This window comes from Haliaeetus albicilla, chromosome 26 (assembly GCF_947461875.1).
Source record: "Haliaeetus albicilla chromosome 26, bHalAlb1.1, whole genome shotgun sequence".
Classification (NCBI taxonomy): domain Eukaryota; kingdom Metazoa; phylum Chordata; class Aves; order Accipitriformes; family Accipitridae; genus Haliaeetus; species Haliaeetus albicilla.
Genome location: NC_091508.1, coordinates 20,239,185 through 20,260,049, shown reverse-complemented (window position 1 = coordinate 20,260,049; position 20,865 = coordinate 20,239,185). Strand labels below are relative to the sequence as shown.

At 38.5% G+C, this 20,865-nt stretch overlaps 1 protein-coding gene across 5 annotated transcripts in view; it reads right to left on the bottom strand.

The window, feature by feature from the left end:
• CAMSAP1 (calmodulin regulated spectrin associated protein 1) overlaps positions 1-20,610 on the bottom strand; it is a 28,746-nt gene extending 8,136 nt beyond the window's left edge. Inside the window, exons 1-13 of one of the 5 annotated variants that reach the window (XM_069771149.1) lie at positions 20,321-20,610; positions 19,266-19,428; positions 9,604-9,866; positions 9,252-9,413; positions 8,327-8,407; positions 7,336-7,368; positions 5,159-5,218; positions 3,663-3,804; positions 2,545-2,684; positions 2,350-2,446; positions 1,752-1,929; positions 937-1,031; positions 41-125 (exon numbers count right to left, since the gene is read on the bottom strand). In XM_069771149.1, coding sequence (XP_069627250.1) covers positions 41-125; positions 937-1,031; positions 1,752-1,929; positions 2,350-2,446; positions 2,545-2,684; positions 3,663-3,804; positions 5,159-5,218; positions 7,336-7,368; positions 8,327-8,407; positions 9,252-9,413; positions 9,604-9,866; positions 19,266-19,428 — 1,499 coding nt within the window. In that variant the 5' untranslated portion in view covers positions 20,321-20,610. Of the gene's footprint in view, positions 1-40; positions 126-936; positions 1,032-1,751; positions 1,930-2,349; positions 2,447-2,544; positions 2,685-3,662; positions 3,805-5,158; positions 5,219-7,335; positions 7,369-8,326; positions 8,408-9,251; positions 9,414-9,603; positions 9,867-19,265; positions 19,429-19,969; positions 20,111-20,320 lie in introns of those variants that run through there. The other 4 variants (XM_069771144.1, XM_069771147.1, XM_069771145.1 and 1 more) reach the window with 4 other exon arrangements.
• Between the last annotated feature and the right edge of the window lie 255 nt (positions 20,611-20,865).

The window sequence follows — 20,865 nt, the reverse complement described above, 5'->3', positions numbered from 1 at the left end:
CTTTCATTAAACAGTATTGTAATACTTAAATGCATGTTACCTGGGTTTCCTCTCTGGCCACGCAAGAACTGAACCTCGTGGCTGCCCATCAACACGGGTCAGAGAATTGGAACGATGCCGATGACCTGAAATATTTTTTAAATTTTTAATGGTTTTACAAATGGTCTTTAAACTAGCACTTTTACTTTATTTAATAGCAAACATCATAAACTCTTTCACCAAGAGATGGCAGCAGAAAACAGATTTGCTGACATATTAACCAAACACAGACAGTCAAAGTCTGAAAAAAACCCAATGAAAAGTAACCACATATACATATCGGACTTTTGGATTTCCAAACATGAAAATGTTCAATTTGCTTTCCTCCGTCAGCCCCTCAACTTTAAAAAAAAAAAAAAAAAAAGTCCTCACTGCATGTTGTTAGAGCCTAAGCAGTTGGAATGTTTGGTTGGTACCTTAGCTGATAAAAGAAGAAATTCTGAGCATCTCCAGGTAAGTATAAAACCTAGGGTTTTAGTAATTAAAAAAATGTTTAGGTAAAACATGTCAAGTGCTAGAGCGAGTTTGTCATTCTGGATGACAATCTTACTTCCTAAGACTTTTGCTAGTCTTATGAACATTTGACAAATGGCTTTTTCCTTTCTTTTCACAGACTTGACATTATTAGTCTTAATTTCTTGCACTTGAGATTCTGAGAAATAAGCTTATTTGTAAAAGAAAAAAGTTTTTTAAATCCAGTAACTTTTTAAAAAGATCTTTAAATTCTTTTAATACAAGCAAAGATGATTTACTCAAACTAAACATGCTTACCACTTGGCTGACTGCAGTTTAATTCAATTTTAGATCATACACATATATGAACTTATATTTTTATTCATTACTGTATTGACATTGATCATCATTGCTTGTTGAAACACAAATTCAAGGTAGACTTACCAGGGCTGTCTTCTCCCTGTAAAGATTTTTGTTGCTTTTGTCTCAAAGGGAGCAGTGGGTGGGAAGGACTAAAGGCAGGGCTTCCTCCTTTGCCACTAATTCAGAAAAGCAAAAACTCATTAATACAATAATTTTTTTTCTATAATAAGAGGAATTACATAGTTGCAAAGTGACACTGGTAGTAGTTACCCCCACCTCTTTAAAATACAACAATATATCATTAATATTAATGTTAAAGAAGTTACTTAAAGAGAAGAAAAGGTTTTCACATGTAACAATGCAAAAGTAAACCTACTACCTGAAATCAAACTGTTTAAGTTTCTAAATACAGCAGATTTAAAATGTGGCTTATGTAAATAGTACATTAGAGACAAAGCAAAGGCTGAAATAGCTTATTCACTGCCATCAAACCTAGGTCAGCTGAAAAACCTTGTCGTTAACCTTCTTGCACATTAGATTCTATTGAAGTTTGTTTTCGTATCACCATTTATAGAATACCGCTAGTAAAGATGAGCTGCTTGAACAGTTTTCACGTTTCACGTTTTCTCCAAAATAGAAGTTAGACTAACTTCTTCTGTCACGCAATGGTGACATTTACTGGTGGGGCTTATTGGCATTTGCCAAAGATCTAACATAACACTGTAAAGTGTTTCTTTGAACTTGAGAATTGAGAGTATTTTAGAGACTGACTGCACACAACTCAAATTCACTCAGTTTGTAGCAAAATCAGAACATTTAGCAGCAGAAATTCCTAGGTTATCCAAATGGAAGCATAAACTGAAGATTAACCTAAACAACATGAAAAACAGACTTACAGATAGTCAGGCTCCTCAGGGTGCAGGTAGTATCTATTGCAAGCTTCAGGGCCTGTCTGAGCCAAGGGCTGCGAGTCTGCTGGACTTGTACTAGCAGGGCTAGCCATGAAACTGCGCTTAGTTGCGTTGGAAATAGGAACAGGTGGACGACTGCTCTTCTGCTGCAACACTGTTTTAACTGTGCATATGTTAATAACATTAACACAACTTATACTAGACATTAAAACAACAAAACAGAACAGGAAGTTTTCAGATTGCAGTACATGAGAATGAAAACTTTACTACAACACTAAAATAAAACCTTAAGTACTACTCTTTATTTAAAATATGTATCTTCTGGTGACCTTAATGGAAAGAAAGTTACAAGTAAATCATTAGTGGTTTTAGGGAAAAAATTAGCTACTTCATTCAAAAAGTTCAGACCCAAGTGGATCTAGGACTAACTTTCCTTCCATTTTTACTGCTTTCAAAGATCCCCAGCGAGCAAAAAGTTTGAGTAGAAACAAAACTCCAAAGGAAACACCACCGTGCAACAGTTTCATTGTAATGCAAGTATTTTAAATAACATGCTAAAATTTATCAAGAGTTAAAAACTTACCATCTTTTATTTCCTGAATATCTCTTGGTTGTACAAAGTCTGGTTTGACATTCTCAAACCACCAGAAGAGTTCCGCAATGAACACCATGACATTAGGCTAAACAGGAAACAAGAAAAAACACACCTCACAATAACAAAACACTTATGATTTACCCACATTTTATTTAAAAATATATTCTTCATTATGGTTCTTACCTTTAAAACTAAAGGAGCATATAACATGTCCTCCAATGTGAGGTAAAAACATTTGTTTAGATATTCATTTGAGAATTCTCTCAAAAGTTGAATATTATAGAGGCTGTCTGCAATTGAGGTTACCTCCTTCAAACAAATATCTAGAAAGGTGAGAAAGAGTAAGTTGTGACACTATCCCAATGAATTAAACTACCATCCACAATTAACAGAAACACTACATACAGGAACTTCACAGACTGCTTATACACCATCATTTAATATTTATTGGCTATCAGTGACATTTCTCTACCTGTTAAGTACCAGAGGGATAGGAAAAAGAGGAAGAAAAACACAGATAAAACAGTATCAATTCTGCATTCATTTTAGAATCCATATAGGAGTCTCTCTATTACAGCAACAGAAAAGGTAAGCAGGCTACAAACAACAAACATAATGACAAAATAAAAAATAAAATAAAAAAAAACAATTAAACCCAGACATCTTTATTTGCAAATAATAAAAGATTACTACTAGGATTCACAGTGCTGGTTCCTTCTGAAACCATTCAGGAGCTCTGCAAGGTACAACATATCTGAGAATTTAAAAACCAATACAAAATGTTGATTTGTAGAAGTTAAATGCAACAAGGACATTGAATTATTGAGAAAAACACTTCTGGGAAAGAAAATTCATGTTTGATATGCTGAAGAGTGACAATTGCTGAAGACTGGGAGAAACTATTTTAAAATGCCAAATTTTTTTGTATTGTACAGAACAACATGAGAATTATCAGCTAACAGTAGTGGACATGTATTCCTTTTTTGTGGTCTATTGAAACCAAGTTCAGTTATTTGAACAAAGAAAGCCGTATCACCTAGATCTATAAAAGAAAGGATTATTTTGTAGCACATAAAATACACAGCAAAGCCTTCTAAATACGGTAAGTATAAAAAACAAAATCAAAGAGAGGTTACTTTAAATACACTGATGCGGATTCCGTATCTGACCTGACTAACTTGCTGTAGTCCACTACCTATGAGATGTGTCACATTTTCATTTGATGATGTGTTTCTAGTTCAACTTTCAAAGATTGAAGAATTTTTTTACTTTTTTTTTTTTAAGAAACCTTTACTACATACCATCTAGTTTCATTTGCTCTGGACAATAATAGTGTATCACAGCTAGAAGAGCAGCACCATCGCTACCATCCTTCATCAAATCTTCAAGCAAAGGAAAGTAAGGTAATTGCCTGCTTGAAAGATGGTCTCTTCGGTAACGCACCTAACAAAAGAAAACAAGCGTTCATATGATGCAAATAAAAAGGAAAAAAAAAACCCAAACAAAAACCCAAACAGGAATTTTTGTTAAGCACTGAAAACTCTTTACGGTGGATCCTTTATAGCATTCTGCTCTAAGTCAGAAACAATTTACAAGGTTATACTTTTCTCTCAATGGAAGCCAATTCTGAAGAATACAGCACTTTCCTTTTAATCATTCTCCTCGTATCTGGAAGCAATCCATGCTGCGGAGTTCCTAGCTTCATTCACACATTTTAACTTACTGCAAGCAATTTAAGTCAAAATCCTTCCACACAGATGCATGAATGCAGAAGATCCAAAGAAAGAGACACAGATAACTACATGAAAACACTTAAAGCTTGGGAAAAACAAAACAAAACAAAGCAAAAAATGTTTCAGATGAGCTAGTGATTTCTCATACATTACCTACATCCACAGACTTGCCATCATGTCCACAGAGATTCAGAACATGGTATGTCTGGGAAGCCAGTAAACAATACTAATGTCGCGCAAAAGAAAAAAACCATGGCCTTTTCCAAAAATGGTCAACAAGAGGAGCAAGTAGGCCTTTTACATCAATGGCAATACTCTCCTTGATTTCACTATAGATCAACATCAAACTCTTCTGCAAACCACCCCCTAGTCCTCACGTAATTTGGAGCACAGCTGAAGAGTAGCTAAAGCCAGTCAAGTAAAGAACAAATCTTGGCATTGCTTCTTGCAACTTTTGCAAGAGAAGTTTTAGCGTTGATATTTACTAAGCATCCACATGCTAGCTAGACTAGAAGGCTGTATCTAAGTTAGAGCAGCAAAGCGATCAGGCAAGCAAAAGAAGAACACGCTACAGGGCCTAGCAGAAACACCTTTCAGTGTTGGAAAAAGATTCCTTTTACACTTTAATGCATTAATACCACTTAGCATTTAACAAGCTACCTTGACTGATATGCTGACTTGACGTGCAGATATACAGAGAATGTATTTAATCATCAGAGGAAAGTTGGATTTTACCAATGGTATCATACACTTTCCAAGATAACCTGAGAAAGCTCTCTACACAAACACATACACACTCATATGTGTCAAATTAGGATGGCACAGGCTGAGAAAAAATCTGTTCAAAGGAACGAAGATCACTTACAATCAGAGTAATAAGAACCAGTTTATTTATTTTGCACAAATATAAACATGTTAAGTTTCCCTGGCAAAGGCAAGTAACTCTAAAAGCTATCTCTATATGCTAATGCTATTTTTCCTGTCCTTTTACCAGGTGCAAATTATTTTTTTCCCCAGCCTGGAGCACTCCACAAATATGTAATGGAATGTGAATCATACTGTACCACACGAGCATATTCCACTGGTTCCAGCATGCAGTGCGATATGGCATGCATCAGATCAGGCTTACACAAAAAGAAATAGTGAGATATATGATGGTGATTATTCAAACATGAAAATCAAATCAAATGCATTAGCAACATCCATTATGCACTGGAAATGTGGTCATTAAGTCTGATAAGTATGCACACTAAGGTGAACTGGTTAGCTTAAAAGGTTCATCATTTATCTACTTAGTTGAAGTAAACATATTAAAGGTGAACTTCAGAAATTTCTTTCTAAACTTTAATTCCTCCTGTATTTAAAGCAGATATAAATATATCCTTTCCAATAGGCTTAAATGGAATTTAAACCAACTACAATCAATACCAAGAACTACAATCCATAATTCCTTGTTTATTTTACCTTTGGTGAAAAAACACAAATTTATCATCAAAGAGATTTTTTATGGACTTAATTTAATTCCTTATTTTTTGCTCAACTATTATTCTCTTAACCATTCAGTCTTTTGTACTGGAAAATTCCAAATTCTTTCTTATATTCTAAGCCAAGTTTTGTGGTTTGTCCCCGTCATGCATACAACTAATGATATTTGTATGCCCTAAAGTGCAGAAATGGGTGCTACTGAAATAGAGGTAACTCCATACTTAAAAAAAAAAAAAAAAAAAAAAAAAAAAAAATCACAGAAGAAAAAAGAAATACAGAAGTGACACAGTGTGGCAACTACTGTGGAGACTGCAAAATCTGTCAGTAAACCATTTTAATCTAAGTTGTACTGGACTAGCAGTGAGATAACCTCTATTTACTCCTTCCTTCACCACCAACTTGCTCAACGATATCCTGCAAGTCAATTCCATTCCTGTAGTTTCTTCTACTCTCACCCAGTTGTCTCTAAACAAAACACAGACCTACTCAACTTCCTCGAAAGGCTATCAAATGTACACCTCAAATACAGACACAATCTTTAAGCACACTAGAATGTAAGTGATAAGCACTAGGTCAATACTTCATTATATACTGGTGCAGGTCATTAAATGAGGCTGGAAGTCAGGGCTCTGTCAGGTTTTATTAGCCTGCAGATCCCCACTCCAATTTCCTTTATATCAGATATTTAAAGTTTTTACTGCAGTCCATACATTTGGTTCAAACAAATAAAGGATTATGAGGCAGATGAGTGGGACTGAGCTCTCTGTGGAAAGGCAGAGAGACTGGGGGGACAGGTGACTGCCTGATCATGCCTGCCTTTTCCAAGTGCACTGCTCTTTGGAACTTTCAACTGAGACAACAGCTCTCATCTTCCCAGAGAGAAAATGAAAAACACCAAATCCAGCAAGTGCAGGAGAAAGGTATCAAGGCTAAGGAAAGCAAAGGAACAAAGAAAAATCTCTACAAGTTGAAATAAACCCAGGAAACTCCGCCAAAAGAAAGCAGGCTTGTATACTAGAAGTACAATTTTATTATTTTTTTGTATATAGTGGAATTGATATTCCATTTTCACACTTCACCTTAAAGCAAATAAGTATTTTGTTCTGATATGTAAACTGTCTTTCCTCCCATTATGCCAGCTTCAGTCTCATTAATTTAGCATACAATGACAACTGTCATAACGGGTCCAAACTGGTTTGTCAAATCTCCTAACCCCATCTCAATAACAGTGTTCTGGTTTTGACAGATTTACAAACCTGTGCAAGAGCAGGTGCAAGAGCAGTGCAAGAGTATTATTTAATGAACAACTGCAAACATCTGAGTATCTTAACTATGGATTCAAAGATTAAGCAACCATTTAAACCGACCAGCTTTTATATCACCTTAGTGCTGTGATCAATTGCCTACTTACAACAAAAATAGTGCCTACTTAAAACAAAAATAGTAAATGCAACCATTTCAACTGTTTTTAATTTTCTAGTTTTTTGCTGCTACTCCATATCCCTCACTCCTGCACTGGAAACTTGGAACAACTGGAAAATTGGAAACAATTTTGAAATGCTGTAAAGTGATTATGCTATATGCTGTACAGTATGCAAAAATCATGTTATGAAAACTAAGCCTGATGACCCAAAAGCTTACACAGGTTTTTTTCAAAGACCATCTAAGAAGCATTGTAATGGAAGCAAACACTCTGAAGAAATTTAAAAAGCCATGATTTTGTGGATGACAACTGGTGTAAAAGTAGTTCACTTACAGGTACTAATTTCCAATACCATTTGGAAGGAGACTGCTCAGGAAGCAAGGAAAGGAATGTAGGAATAGGAAAGGAACATCAGCAATGCAAGTTAAAAGCAGTAATACTTAAATGCACTTCAGCAATAAACACTTTCATGTTTTAGAGGGGTTGTAGCCTAGAAATTTAGATCTAAAAATATTAAAATGAGACCCAAAAGTCAATAGAGAGTCAAACAGTTAAAGGGATCCTTTAGACCACGCATCAACTTATAAACAGCTCTTTAGCCCTTTATCATTGAAAGATATTGTTTTATTTGCTTTTTACGTAAAGCATCTTTGCCACTAACATGAAAGTTAAACAATTGTGCCTTGTTCATAGCTCACATTTTTACCCCCTTTTGCACAGCAACGCCAATTTGAAGAAAGAACTTAGCAGTTTTTCTTAAGCCTTCCTCAAATCATAAATTGGGAGCTCAGATAGCTGATACACATTATGTTTGAGAAAGATCTGTTTGACATTCTCCAGAAATGAAAGTGTACTATATTTTGCAATGTTAGTGCATTGTGATATAATTTCAAGGGAAAAGGTGGAAAAAACTACAAACACACACATATAACATTTGAATGCCAAGAGTATGCTTACTAGATAGAACTTGAATAAACCTCTGAATATATATTAGACAATTAATCCATGCAAAATGAATATGCCCCAAGAGCTTTCAAAATACATATTCTGTGCTGTGAAAGCTGAGTCATATTTACCCACATAAAGTTGATACAAGTTATTTTAAGTTGAAACAACTTGTTTTAGTCCAACTGAAACTTAAAGGAAAGTCAGAAGATACCAGTGGGCTTGAAAGGTAACAAGGGCACTGATGATACACACAACACAAATGGCATGTACAAGATCTCAGGATTTCTCTGACAAAGAAAATACCAAGATGTTTGTATTCAAATCCATTAAAAAATCAGCAATACATAAAATCATAGCTGAAGACAATTTATTTTACCTTTTGGTGCCCTGGACTTTCCATTAGTTGCTGTTTTAGTTTAATCTCTTTCTCTGTTATCTCTCTCATTTTAAGGTTCACCTGAAAGGGCATAGCATAAAAAAGATATTAAAATACATCTGAATATATGTTTCCACAAGTCAAGTTTTCTTCTTCTACCCCTTACTTAATGGTCAATCTGTTCTACAAACATAAAAAGTTCATCGAATAACGTGTTGTAACAGTTTTCAAGACCAACTCTCTTATTAGCAGTAGCTATAATCACAACAAGGGAATCTTGGGTTTGCAAAGGAGAAATTCTCTTTGGAATGTGACTCTGTTGTCACTCAAAAGGGTTTCAGTAACATAACCTCTACCCTCTGAAAAAGTTTCAGTATTTCTGTTAAAAGTATTCAAGCTAGTCAGAATTAAGTCTATCCTGTTATTTAAGATGAAACAATGCTTCACTTAAAAACTTATAGCAGCTTGTCTGAAAATAAAGAACCCAATTTCCGCAGTTTTCCTAATTTAGTTCTTAATTATCTTCTTTATTTTAAAATTTGCCTTGAAAAATTTACCAGCTTTATTACAGCATCCCTAAGAAAAAGAAATTGCATTTCCCTGCTAGTCTGATTCTCTTCCCCAATGCATATGGAAACCTTGGGAAGCCACACAAGAAGATGAAAATAGAATACATTGCAGTAATAAGGAAATCAAATACCATTAATAATAATCTGTATTAGGAGCATATTATACCCAGCTACCATTGGACTTGAGGTAACAAGTAACAACCCAGTAACTAAAGCAGTTCTCTTCATCTTAAGTGGAAAAGATGATAGAAATGCACAAGTAAGAAAGATGGAAGGAAGACACTCATCAGAACCTTTTTAAAAATCTGAAAATTGACAGTAAGAAACAGGCAGACTTTTCTCAAAGGAAATTTTACCTTGTTAATCCAGAAAACCATTGCATCCTCCAAATCATAGGGCAGTTCTTTCGAGGCACTGAATGTAGAAAAACGCTTGACACTAGCAACCACCTTTTCAATGCTGATCATTTCTACAGTATAGGCCATCATTAGAGCATCAATCATGGCCATATGAGAACTCTAAAAGAAGAAAACAATAAGGACTGAAAAATAAAATCCTTTAAGAAAAAAAAATTACATATTCTAACTGTATTTAAAATAAAAAATTCCTGAGGTTAGCAACCTAGAAATCAAGAGCTCTTCATTCCATTCACTATTTAAATAGTGTTAAATAAAAAGAAGATCATTAGGTGGATTTAATTAAGCTAACCATTTTGATTGGTGCACAGCCCAGATCAGATTCAGACACAGGTGTATCATCACTCTCCATGACGTAAATCCCTTTTCGAGACAGAGCCTGGATGACTGACTGGTGTCCCTGCAGAGCAGCCACCTGATCCCCCTTCAGAATGAGGCTACAGACACGGCAGTACAGCTCGCTGGACAGCAGCAGCTTGATGACGGGTGGTTTAATATGTTCTTGCTCATACTGATCTATGTAAAATGGGTCCTTCAGCTCCTCTGGGACATTATCTGAAACAATGAAGAAAATTTTCAGCAAGCGGCACCAGGAAGCGGCATCGGTTATAAACAAAAGGAAACATTTTTACTTTAATTCAAAGATAGCATATGAAAGAACAACAACAACAACAAAATCAAGCACAAAAAATACTGAATGTAATTAAGTCTGCAGTTTCATATTGCAACTGGTTTTCAATAGGTCTTCGTGCTTAAACTTTAATTCAGTAAAGTGTATATAATTGGCTCCTACCATACACATACTTCAGTAAAATTCCTATACATTACCATTCAGCTTTCTCAAGATACTGGAGTACCTTTCACGAAAGCACTTCAACACGAACAAAAGTCCCACTGTCTTCTACACATCTCTAGCTGTTTCCTTGAATAAGACCCAGCTTAATCAGAATGATATCCTACCACCTCTACTGATTGGTGCATATTATTAGTCTTTTAATTTTAGTTAGAATTATAAATCATTTACTTAGATCACAGGCTAAAATGCTCTGTGTATCAGATGGGCAAAGTTGATATATCTTCAAAGCAAAATTTACAGCTACTTCAAGCAATATCCCAAAACATCTGTGCACAGCAATGAAATAACTGCAACGCTCAGTCACTAAGAGGGACTAGCCAAACATTCTCAAATTGAAAAAGAAAACTAAGCCACCTATTTCTTGGTCCTAAACTGCCAAAGTTCATAGAAAGATTGAAATATCTAACTAAAATCTCGAGTATTTTATAAACGGTTTGCAAAACAATTGAGTCTCCAGTGAGCTGATTTTCTATTTTTTTTATGACAAGAGCGTTGAAGCAAAAACTATTGCAGCTTTTCAGCCTTTAAAAAAAATTAAAGCCTATGAAGCAAAACCACTCCGCTTGGATTTGGATTCAACATGAATTTTAAACTAAATCTAAAATTAACTTCTTTTGTAATGGCACAATTTCCACAAGTTGTCTTACAATTCTATCAAACTGAACACAGATTCTGAGTGTAGTAATTTACATGCAAGTCAAAATTAACAACACAGAAGACTTGGTCCTCACACTCCACTTCTTCCCCACCAGTTCCCAACCCTCATAAAGGCTTACACTTTTGCTACTAATTAGCACAACTTCATAGCTGGCAGGAAAGAAAGGCACTAACAACAACTAACACCCTGATCACTCTAAACACATCTAAGACATTGCAAATCCATACCTTGCTAGCTGAGGTTCTGCCAGTGTTAAAGGTTGTAACACTACAACACAAGGCAAATGTCAACTGATTACAACAGTTGAAAGCGGAAGGAAATGCTGTTGTAAGCAATAGTTTGATATCACTGAAAACACAAAACAAGTTAAAAATAGATATATCCCAAAATAAATACTTCTACTCATATTCAGTAATCAGACTAGAAGCTATTGATCTTTATAATAGCCTAGCAGTAATGAGAGCCTCAAGTGTGTTTTCTTAATAGAAGCCTGACATTTCATAATTTTGAAATATAAAATTCTATCTTATGCTATCCAGTCACTCCGAAGATCTTCCCCCGAAGTCACTTCAACAGTTCATTTTAAATACGTACATCTACACTTAAAAGAATTATTACTTTGACAGCATATTTACTTTTCATTCAGCTCATTTCCAGAATAATTAAATTTCCCCATTCAAAAAACCTCCTACCCATAGTATATCTTTGAACTGCAAAATAAGCCGCACAGTATTTGTATACTGCAGAGCACTTAATGTTCATAAAGAAGAGAAACTGAAACAGAATGTTATCAATTACATGAGCCAGGAGCACAACTCACTTAAATGTGAGTAGTAAACCAGTGTTAATCATAACAGCTGTAACAGCTACCAAGTCACACAGTACTGCCCCTATTTTTCAAAATGGAAAGATTTTGAAGTTTTTAAAAATTAAGATCACTATTTTTCCTTTATGCGACATTGAATGCTGTGATATACGGACTACATACTGAAGATGGTTAGAAAAGACACAATAAAACCCCACTGGTTCTGTAGTAGTATTTGTTAACGTTGGTGTCCATTTTTAACGAAATAGATAATAAATTCAAATATTTTTAATCTTCTTAACATTAGTCAACCTGACCTAAAATCAAAGGCTGTTGGAAGCTAATTCCATTTAATGATCATTGCCATTTCCTGAAAGAGAACTAGAACTTCCATTTCTAAAGACTGGGGAAAGATCCAAAAATCAAAATGTAAAGCAGTTCACTTAATTCAATATTTTAGCTTCATTACAAGCAGCTACCCCTTTAACAATCAAAGATACATTACTTTTTACTAAAGTTATTTGTGAAAGGAAATAATAGAATACTAGCTCATAAAATATCCATAAAGAAGTATGTTTCTGGTAAGAGCATTAGCACCACTCCAAGTTTTGAAGGCTTTTTTAAAACAAAAAAAAAATGCAAATTCAAAGTGTCTGAAACCTGAAGCACTTAAGACGAGGGTTTTAGTATGAACATCTGCCCTCCACCAGCTCCACAGAGCCCAGTGGAGCAGGGTAACCGAGGTGACTGTCTGAAACTGCGCTGTGAGTAATGGCTGGACAAAGAACCCTGAACCTCCTCCAACACATCAGCTGCCCAGCTATCCATGCAGCCCACTGCATCAGCAGACAGACAGCTCTCTGCATTTTCTTCAGGTCCCTTTTCCACAAGGCAATAACTTATAGTACCAGCATTAATAATTTGAATACTATCATAAGAAGTTATTCTTAAACATTAATCCTCCCATAAGTGCAATTTATTTCACTGTAAACACTTGTCCAGTTTTATTTCCTACATTAGTGTATACAACACTTCTGCCAGCTACATTTGCCTATCTGTGGCAGAAAGGAACAGTTTTGTAACTAACCTGATGTCCTGACTAAAGGCCCACAGAAATTTTAAGATATAAAAACCACATCAAAGCTCAAGAGCAGTAATATTAACTTTACTATAAACTCTAATTTATTTCACACTGGACATAATCGTACTAGCCACATGGCAGCCACAAATAAGTAAGAAATAAATGGCAGGGAAAACTGTAATGCAAAAAGGATGCTATATAAGTATGTAACTCTGAGTTGAGAAACTTCCAAATATCACAGTTGTGGATGTCCTATACACAATGCAATTACCTCAAACAGGGTAACATAGTCTTCCTAGACAGCCACCGACAAAAAAAGTGCTCTAATCGTGAGATATCTTCAATATTTGAATTCCGCATCTGAAAGTGCAATGTAAGGAACCTATCTTCTCTTTCACATCTCTGCTAATTATTCTTATCTGTAGTGTAATGCCACATAAAACACTTGCAGCACCCAGGTCTGCTCATTCCCCAACACCCCCTTAAAAGTGTCAAAATCGCCACATTGCCAAAAATTTCAGAAATACATTATCAGTTTTAGACCAATTACACACCATCAGAGTTAACCTAACACTAATTTAAATAACACCCTATGGGTACACAAGTAGGCACTGGTTTTACTGATAGCATTTCTCCCCAGTTTTTATGGGTCTTGCAAACTCCAAACATGTCATATGTTTTCTGCTTGCCTCACTACAGAATGTCAATGCTCTTTTTGAAGAAAATGTCCCAGTCTTTTCAAGTCCCAGTTTCTATAAGCACCTTTTTCAACACCTTACTTTCATGACCTATAACTGAACTTAGATGTTAGAAAAATTCTGTCCATTAAAACTTGTATTTTTACACATTTATGCTATGGAATTCAGAAAAATCAACATGAAAAATTAACTTCTACAAAAATTTCTGCTCGAGAAGTTTAACTAATCATACCAAAGCAAACCAAAACCAATTAAACCATGTCCTTTTTTTTGCTTATAAAAAGGTGTCCAATACCATCATAATTCCAAAAGGAAGCCGCTTTTAAGTTACTACTGCATGTTATCGGAAAGCTTGCAAATAGCTTCTGCTTTTCCTAATGTGCTTTCTAAGTTGTTACCCCAGGAAAATGTTAGCATCAACTTCAACACAAGCTGTACAGTTGCCATTTTTAGGCAAACTGAGGTGCTCGAAAGACATAAAGCTTAAAAACTACCAGTGTTTTTATAGTAACTTAAAAACAATGGCACATAACCTGATAATCAGATCTGTGAAGGCATAAATCATTAATTCAGTTTGTCCTAAGTTTTCTATCAAGAATTGTTCAAGAATTTACCACGCTACACTCAAAACAGGAGTTGACCAGATCTCTTTCACACATGGATTTTATGTAAATTTTATACCATGTTACTTGGTTGCATGCAGTCAGCTTACTATAGAGCAAAAATGCTCATTTTTGCTGTTTCCCACACTTATAAAAACAAAGTAATAACATATTTTTTCCAAGTTTCAGCAGCATAAACTTTTAATTGTTCTTGCTCTACTGAGCCTACTAGAAGAGAGATCTCTACCAGCTATTTTTATAAGAGATGAAGGACTCAAAAATAAACCGCCATAATTTCTCATGAAGCAATTCTTCTGGTCCGTCCATCATATCAACGAGTTCTAATCTCTCAAAAAACCTGTCCGTTCCAAGCATAAATCATTGCGTACAACATAGTTTACAGGATTACAAAAATAATTTCACTTTTAACAACCGTCAGAGAGACAATTATTGCCAGACTCTCTTCACTTTAGGGTAGGGACCATTTCTTTATCATCTCACTTACAAAACCCTGTTCAAAGACAACTACTTGATTATGATTTGATAAAGAAAAATACAGCAATCTGTACAAATTTGACTTATCCCTTGAACTGGAGAAGTGGATACACCCCAGATCTTATTTTACCTCCAGAAGCATGAAGAACTGGTTTCACATGGAAAGAGAGCCAAAGCATCATGGTAAACAGAACGAAGCATATTCAAATTCTGAGTGGGATTTCATTAGTATCAGTATCTGTTCACAGAATTATTTAGTACTGTATGGATGTCCTCTAAGCTGCAGATCATGAGCAGAAGCTACACGTTCTCAGCAACTAAGACCACCTGCATTATAATAAAAACATTCTTTGTTGGTTTTCATTACAGAACTGTATTATAAACTCCGTAAGTGATCTATAACACTACACCTGAAAATTTACATACAACAGGCAGAAAAAAAAAACAAGCTAAAGATTTTGTATACTGCTGGTGAGAGTGACCGCACTCTCATTATCATATCTTTTGATCAAGCATAAAGCCACAAACCTGGATGAAGCAGAAGAGACAAAATAATAATTATGGAATTCTTCACCCCTGTAAACTTCACACAAGTAATATTTAGTGTTTATGAAATGGGCATCATTAAAGAAACAAATGTTTAACTACTGAATATTTGCAAAACACAACAGCTTGCTTAAAAATATTTTTACTATGGACCTGAGAAGAAAGCTGACAAAGACAAGAAGTAGGGAACCCAGGAATTTAGGGAATTTAGCCCAGGAAACACGCTCGCACTGCCTCTACCAAACCGGTAACTGTGGGCAGCTATTACGGTACTGTAAAACCTTATTTAACAGGTAAGTATTAAGTACTTCAAAGACCAAAAAAAGCCACAACTTGCATTTCCCCTACAATGCATTACATTACTCCTTGGCTTTCCTGCCTGTATCTTGCCAAAGGTCTCAGGCTAATGTTAGCATTAAGTCTGGAAACTATGTAAAGCTCCTAGCCCTAATAAATAAGTAAAATGCAGCAAGTTTGTTCTGAAAAATCCAAATTTTACAAACTGTTTTAAAGAAGCGACAACATTTGTTATGGAAAGGGTTGCAAACAACCCACTTGCTCACAGCAAGCTGCAACGTTGAAAAACTTCCATATACTCCTTCCATATCTAAATTTTAACATTATAACCATGATGGTGGAAAACAGTTTCTATACATAAATTCATGCTGTACTAACTAGATCTGCTGAGAAATCACAATTTTTCATTGTCATTGTCTCTTTTCCCAAGTGGTACCAAATGAAAACATACTAGTTGTGTTCCATTCTGACCGCTGCTGCTCAGAGCCTGAGGGGACAGTGGCGCTGAAGGACCAGGTCCACTTCCCTCCGCTCAGCTTTGTGCAGCGCGTGGCCCTGTTACTGCTTGGCAATCTGGTTCATTCCACTGACTGCGAAAAAGTGATCTCTCCCACGGACAGCTTGCCAAGCCTCTCTAAACCTCCCACACTCACCTCCCGTGAACTTAAGTTCCACAAACTCAATGGCACCCTTGCTCCTCGGCCACTTAAATGTTATGAATTGTATTTTCACACTGCTAGTAGAATTCCTTACAGCACACATTTGGTTCTAATCAAAGTTTGCTGATGAAAAAGATAATTCTGTTCTAATCAAATTCCATTCCCTCAAACTACTGTCTCAGCTAAATGGACTTTATAATCTTTCAAGTGTACAGAAGGTTTCCAGATGTTTGCACACAGACTTTTAGAGCGATCCATGTCAGTACTCCCAGATTTATTTGGGGAGACGGACGACACTGAACAGGGAAACACCTTCCTTCACAACATCCTTCCTCTCTGTCTTCTGGAATTCAGACAAACAGTTGTAAGACCTCCCTCTGGAGTCCATCTGTGACAACCAGGCAGCCACCACAGACAGACAGAAGGGGCTATGGGCTTCCAGACATAAGCCAGCCAGCCCAGTTCCTATGCAAGAAGAGGGGTTGTCTCACTAGCAGTATTTGAAGAGAGAAAGTAGCTGTCCTCGGTTGTTTGGCCACCAAAATTCTCTCTTCTCATGGCCAGAAGGGGAAAAAGGAGGAATGCATCATCAAATGAAACAAAACCCAAACGAGGACGTCAACTCCAAATTATGTGCCATGCATGCTCTCAGTAATTTGTCCTTGAGAAAAAAAAGAAAGGATGAAGAATTTTTCTACATAGATGCCAACTTAGATGTGGAGAATTCAAATATCCTGCAACAGCAAATAGAAAATCCAGTTTCAGGTAAAACCTGCAGTGATGAATGACTTTTAGCAACAGTCTACGCTAGAATCAAATTTCTGGTTTTGACCATTCCCACACTTCAGCACGAGCTTAGCCTTACTCAGATGAAAATGAAATCCAGGATATGCACCAGCACTTGAAAGATTAAGGCACAAAATTACGTCAATTTGTTTACATCAATTCCAAACCTAACATTTCAGAAAATCACTCCTTACTTAGCCACTTGAAGGCAGTTATGGAAACCCTATCAGATAAGAATTACTTTAGAACATAAGAGAGTGTTTTAACCTTATAAACAGAGAAGCATTTTTTTCCCACCAAATTGACCAGAACTAAGTCTAAAAAGCCCCCCAAAACTTTCACCTGCCTAGTGAGATTTTGTATAACAAATTCACAATTGCTTGGTAGCTGCCCAAGACTCACTGAACAATATCCAATATCTTAAAACAAAAACATAAGCCTGAGAGAGAAGTAATATCTTACGTTCAAATATTATTCAAAACGATAATCACATAGGAAACCTTTCTAAACCCATCTCTCTATGAATTAAAGAGGCTTATAAATTTCTAGGTATTTTGCAATGCTGTTCCTGACGTAAGGGTTACTATGTGACAATGCCTTGCAGGAGCCATTTCAAAAATCAAACTAAATTTCCATGGGCCATGGTCCTGCAAAGATACACACAAAAAACCTTACTCGCTGGATCTAACCGACAACACAACACCAAAAGCCCCAGCAAAAAATATTTCTTCCTACTGTTCACAGCATTTAATTTCTATTAAAATGTAATCTGAACAAGCCTAAATGCAAGTAGAAAAACTGGCAAACACTGCTACAACCTTGTCTAGGCTAGAGATCACATCATTGTCATTATGAAAGGTGGCTTTCTTTTTAGCTTTTAGTCAAAAGAAAGCCAAACGCTTATTCAATGTAAGCCTGTGTTGTCAAGTGCATAAACAGACTTGCTGTTAACCAGTTAACTGATCCAAGATGTACGGGCACAACCCCGAGTTCTGGAGCCCCAGAAGACACTACACCAAGAAACACGAGGCCACAAAGCTTTCTCTGCAGCACAGGATCCATGCCAGTCGATTCTAATTTGGGATTAGCTTTCTTTCGAAACAAAGTCATAATATAAATAGTGTGTCTCCATGTCTGGAATACCCATTTTATCTCTGATCACTAAAAAGTCTTCAGGAAACATCACAAACAATTCCAGCAACTGAAAAATATTTACATGAGGAAATGCCTGTTCAGTTCTTTTAAGTTATCAACGTTCTACTAACATACTAACACCCTCCCAAAACTCCCACATTTTTTAAACGTCATCTGATAAAGGGGGGTTTTTTGCCTCTTGTTGCTTGTAATGAAAATACCTTCCCTAATACTAAACATTATAAACCCATGATTTTCTGTTTTCCCCCCAATCGTTAAGATGATGAGAACACTGAAAGAGCTGGAAATATTAAAAAAGGAAAATAATTCAGAAAAATATTCCAACAAGGATTAATATTTAACTACAGGAATGGACTGCTTTTCTTCAGCCTTGTCACAAAGTAAGCTAGTGCTAATCCATTAAGCATATTATGAGTTTGGTGAATTAGACTTAAGATTAACAGGGCTACCTCATTTTCCAAAACAAGATTCTGTATACATTTTTATTATATGTTTTGTTCTGGACAAACAAAACCCACAAATATTCTATCACATTTCTCCATAATGAAGCTACTTAAAGTCAAGATGTATCTAGTAACAATAATTCAGAACAGACAGATAGATCTAATTCAAAACAAAAAAAGCAAATTTCAATAGATGTCAGGAAAATACTGTACAAACGATACTCCAAGAATCTTTATTTTTCCATGTTTGACTGTAAAGGTTTACGACAACATGAGGAAAAGAACTCCTCTACCACCTACAACTTGCTGTTTAATGTCACAGAACCCAGACAAACCGTACCTGCTCATTCGACATTTCTTTTACATAAAAGAATGTTGGTGATCATAAATGCATTGCTTTTTAGTTCATTTTGAAACCAAAACCATGATGTGACAGGAAAAAAGTCCTAACTGAGTATACAAAGGGCATCAAGGTCCTAGCATCCCTTGGCCAAGATGACTAGACCAGGAAACACACTAAAGCCTTCACAGCCTGGAGGGACTTGGGGCCTGCAAGCAGTGACATACAGTTCTGTGGAAGCAAGTCTACTTAGCTAACATGAGGATTTAAACATTTTGAGGTATGCATTCTTCACAAGCACAATCTGTGAGTGTTTACCATTAGGTTTGCTGATTCAGGGCACCTCTTGCAGTTCCATTATTCCTGTCGAAGGTACCAGGAAACATGTAATATTGCAAGAGAACAGACTGTCATATCATTGATATTTAAAACAAAGGTGATTCAAGCCCAATTTAATTACTTCTGGAATGGCAGGGGAGACCGAAAAAGCAAGAACAAAATCAAGAATGACTTCCTGAGAAAAGCAATCTTACCTATTCCGTAGGCTTTAGCACAGATCCATTGTAGATTAGCAGCTATTTTTGCTCTGGCTGAATCATAGAGCTCCAAAGGGACAATCTCAACTGCACTATCTGTCAGGGCATCCATTTTTCTTCTGGTACTATCTCCACTGGCACAAACATCAACATCCACCATCTAAAACAAAAACAAAAGGCAGCGGACTTTCACACAAGCAATCGCTCCCCTCGCATTTTTAAAACGGCACAGGAGAGGAGCCGGCCGAACGCATCGTGCGTTACACCAGGCACAATACGGCGGGCTGAACGCCACAGGCCCGACATCCTTCAGGATTTTCCTCGGAAGGGCTCATTTAGCAATTTAAAATCCACTCGGAAATCAAAAGACATCCGAGCCCTGAGCGAGCATCCCTTTTTAGGGAAGACAGGGCTTCGCTCACGGAAAAAAAAGCCCTTTGCCGAGGCTACCAGCTGGCGTTAGCGACAGAAGAAAGGAGCAGCCCCATCACCTGCCCGACCGCTGGAATAAAGAAAGGCTGGGGCGCTCCCTCTCCACCCTCCCAGCGCACCCTCCGCCGCCCCCCCCACGGCCGCCTGGCAGCCGAACAATGCGGGCAGGTACCGCGGCCATCCCCCCCCCCCCTTCCCCGCACCGCCCCCGCCCCGCGGGGCCGCGCCGGGGGCAGGGGCCGGGGCCGGGGCAAGGCCCCGGGCAGCACCTGGGGCTCCTTCCCTCGCCTCGCCCGGGAGAAGCAGCAGAGGTTTCTCGCTCGCACCCCCATTCCCGCACCGCTCGCCCCCGCCGGGCGGCGGGAAGCGCCGGAGGAGGGCAAAGCGGGGGTGGGGGGGACACACACGGCGGCTCCCCCTCCCCGCCGCGGCCCAGCCCGCATCCCCGCCCCCACCCGGGGGGAGGAGGAGGAGGAGGAGGAGGAGAAGGAGGAGGAGGGAGAGGGGCGCAGCCCACCCGCCGCCGGGGAGGCTGCTCCGCACTCGGGAGCCGCCGCTCCCCCCCACCCCCCCTCACCTCACGCCCGCCCGCCCGCGGCCTACAGGCCCCGCCGCCTCACCTTTACGCGCTACCGCTGCCTCATCCCCGGGGCGGAGGAGGTTGGGGGGAGGAGGAGGAGAAGGGCACCGCCTCACAGCGCGCCCGCGGCCCCGGCGGCTCGTCGGGAGGCGGCGGGGAGGAGGAAGAGGCTCGGCGGGCCGGGGCCGCCGCCGGTGCAGGAGGGAGGAGGGAGCCGCCGCCGCCGCCGCCGCCGCCGGGCCGGGGCTGCCAACGCTCGGGACCGCGCTGCGCGCGCATGCGCCCGCCTCGCGCGCGGGCGGGCGCGCGCGCGCGCGCTCCCTCCTTCCCTCCCTCCCTCCCTCCCTCCTTTCCTTCCTCCCCCCCCCCCCCCTTTCTCTCCGTCCTCCTCCTTTCCCGGGCCTAGGCCGGGGCGGCGCGCGCTCGGCGGGAAAAGAGGCGGGGCCCCACCCCTCCCGCGCGCGCGCTCCGCCAGGCCTCGGGGGCCGGCGGGCGGTGAGCGGGAGGGGGGAGCTTAATGCGCAGGCGCGGAGAGTCGGGCCGCCTGCGGCCCTCGCTAGGCAACCGTTGCCGGGGCAACGGGGA